The 809-nt window shown below is 49.1% G+C and overlaps 1 protein-coding gene across 1 annotated transcript in view; it reads left to right on the top strand.

Annotated features, from left to right (window-relative positions):
- The first annotated feature begins 6 nt into the window (after positions 1-6).
- Positions 7-809, top strand: part of LOC100743174 — a 4,413-nt gene continuing 3,610 nt past the window's right edge. Inside the window, exons 1-2 of the mRNA XM_024372704.2 lie at positions 7-345; positions 722-809. Coding sequence (XP_024228472.1) covers positions 745-809 — 65 coding nt within the window. The 5' untranslated portion in view covers positions 7-345; positions 722-744. The remainder of the gene's footprint in view (positions 346-721) is intronic.

Below are 809 nucleotides of genomic sequence, written 5' to 3'. Positions count from 1 at the left end.
GTTGCGCCTCCACCTGCCACGCCGAGCTACCCTCCGCGGGATTCTACCCCTAAATACAGGGGATGCGCGGCCGGTTCCCTCATTTTAACGTGGTCCGCCGATGCACGCTGTACCCTTGTCCTCGTTCTCTGTGTTTCTTCTTCGGTGTTACTGCGATCGGATCGCTCATCTGTGCCGGTGTTATCACCGACGCTTGTGATTAACCTCATGTTTGTTATCCGATGGAAGGAAACTGTGTGAACTGATGTCTTAGACCAAGGAGGATTGACACCCGAAGGGGGTGAGCAGCGTGGCTGTTACACGGTGATTGCCGGAGGAAGAATTCTCTGTTGGACGCGTGGTCCGGTAAGTTTAGTTTTGTATGCTTGGAACAAAGCAATTAAGTGGTCTTTCGTTTCTCTACGAAAATTGTAGTTTTTAGAGAATTACTTTGTTACTACGCTTAATTTCGTGTACTTAATTGCTTTGTAATTTCCACGTGAAAGTCTTTGTTATTCGTGCTATCAATCGTTTAGAAGATATTGTCAATTCTCACCGACGTTCGATTACGCGTTTCCACTCGTTCAAACGCATCTACGAAATCGCTTGTCTATTTTCATTGACCCAGTTTCCCTCAGTTTGAGCATGATCGTAACACCTGGTGTTCGAGTATAGAAGCGCGAGCCTCATCCATCATTTCCGCGGAGCTTGGTAAATTGACCATCGGCCGTCATTGTCACAGGTCGATCATCCGGAGCGAGCAGGATGACAATGGAAGATCGTACGAGTGGCATCGACCGTGCCGCCCCCGCGACGTCTACGACGGCCAC

This window comes from Bombus impatiens, unplaced genomic scaffold (assembly GCF_000188095.3).
Source record: "Bombus impatiens unplaced genomic scaffold, BIMP_2.2 scf_0091, whole genome shotgun sequence".
Lineage (NCBI taxonomy): Eukaryota > Metazoa > Arthropoda > Insecta > Hymenoptera > Apidae > Bombus > Bombus impatiens.
The sequence above is the reverse complement of the archived record's forward strand: the minus strand, read 5'-3'. Positions and strand labels throughout refer to the sequence as shown.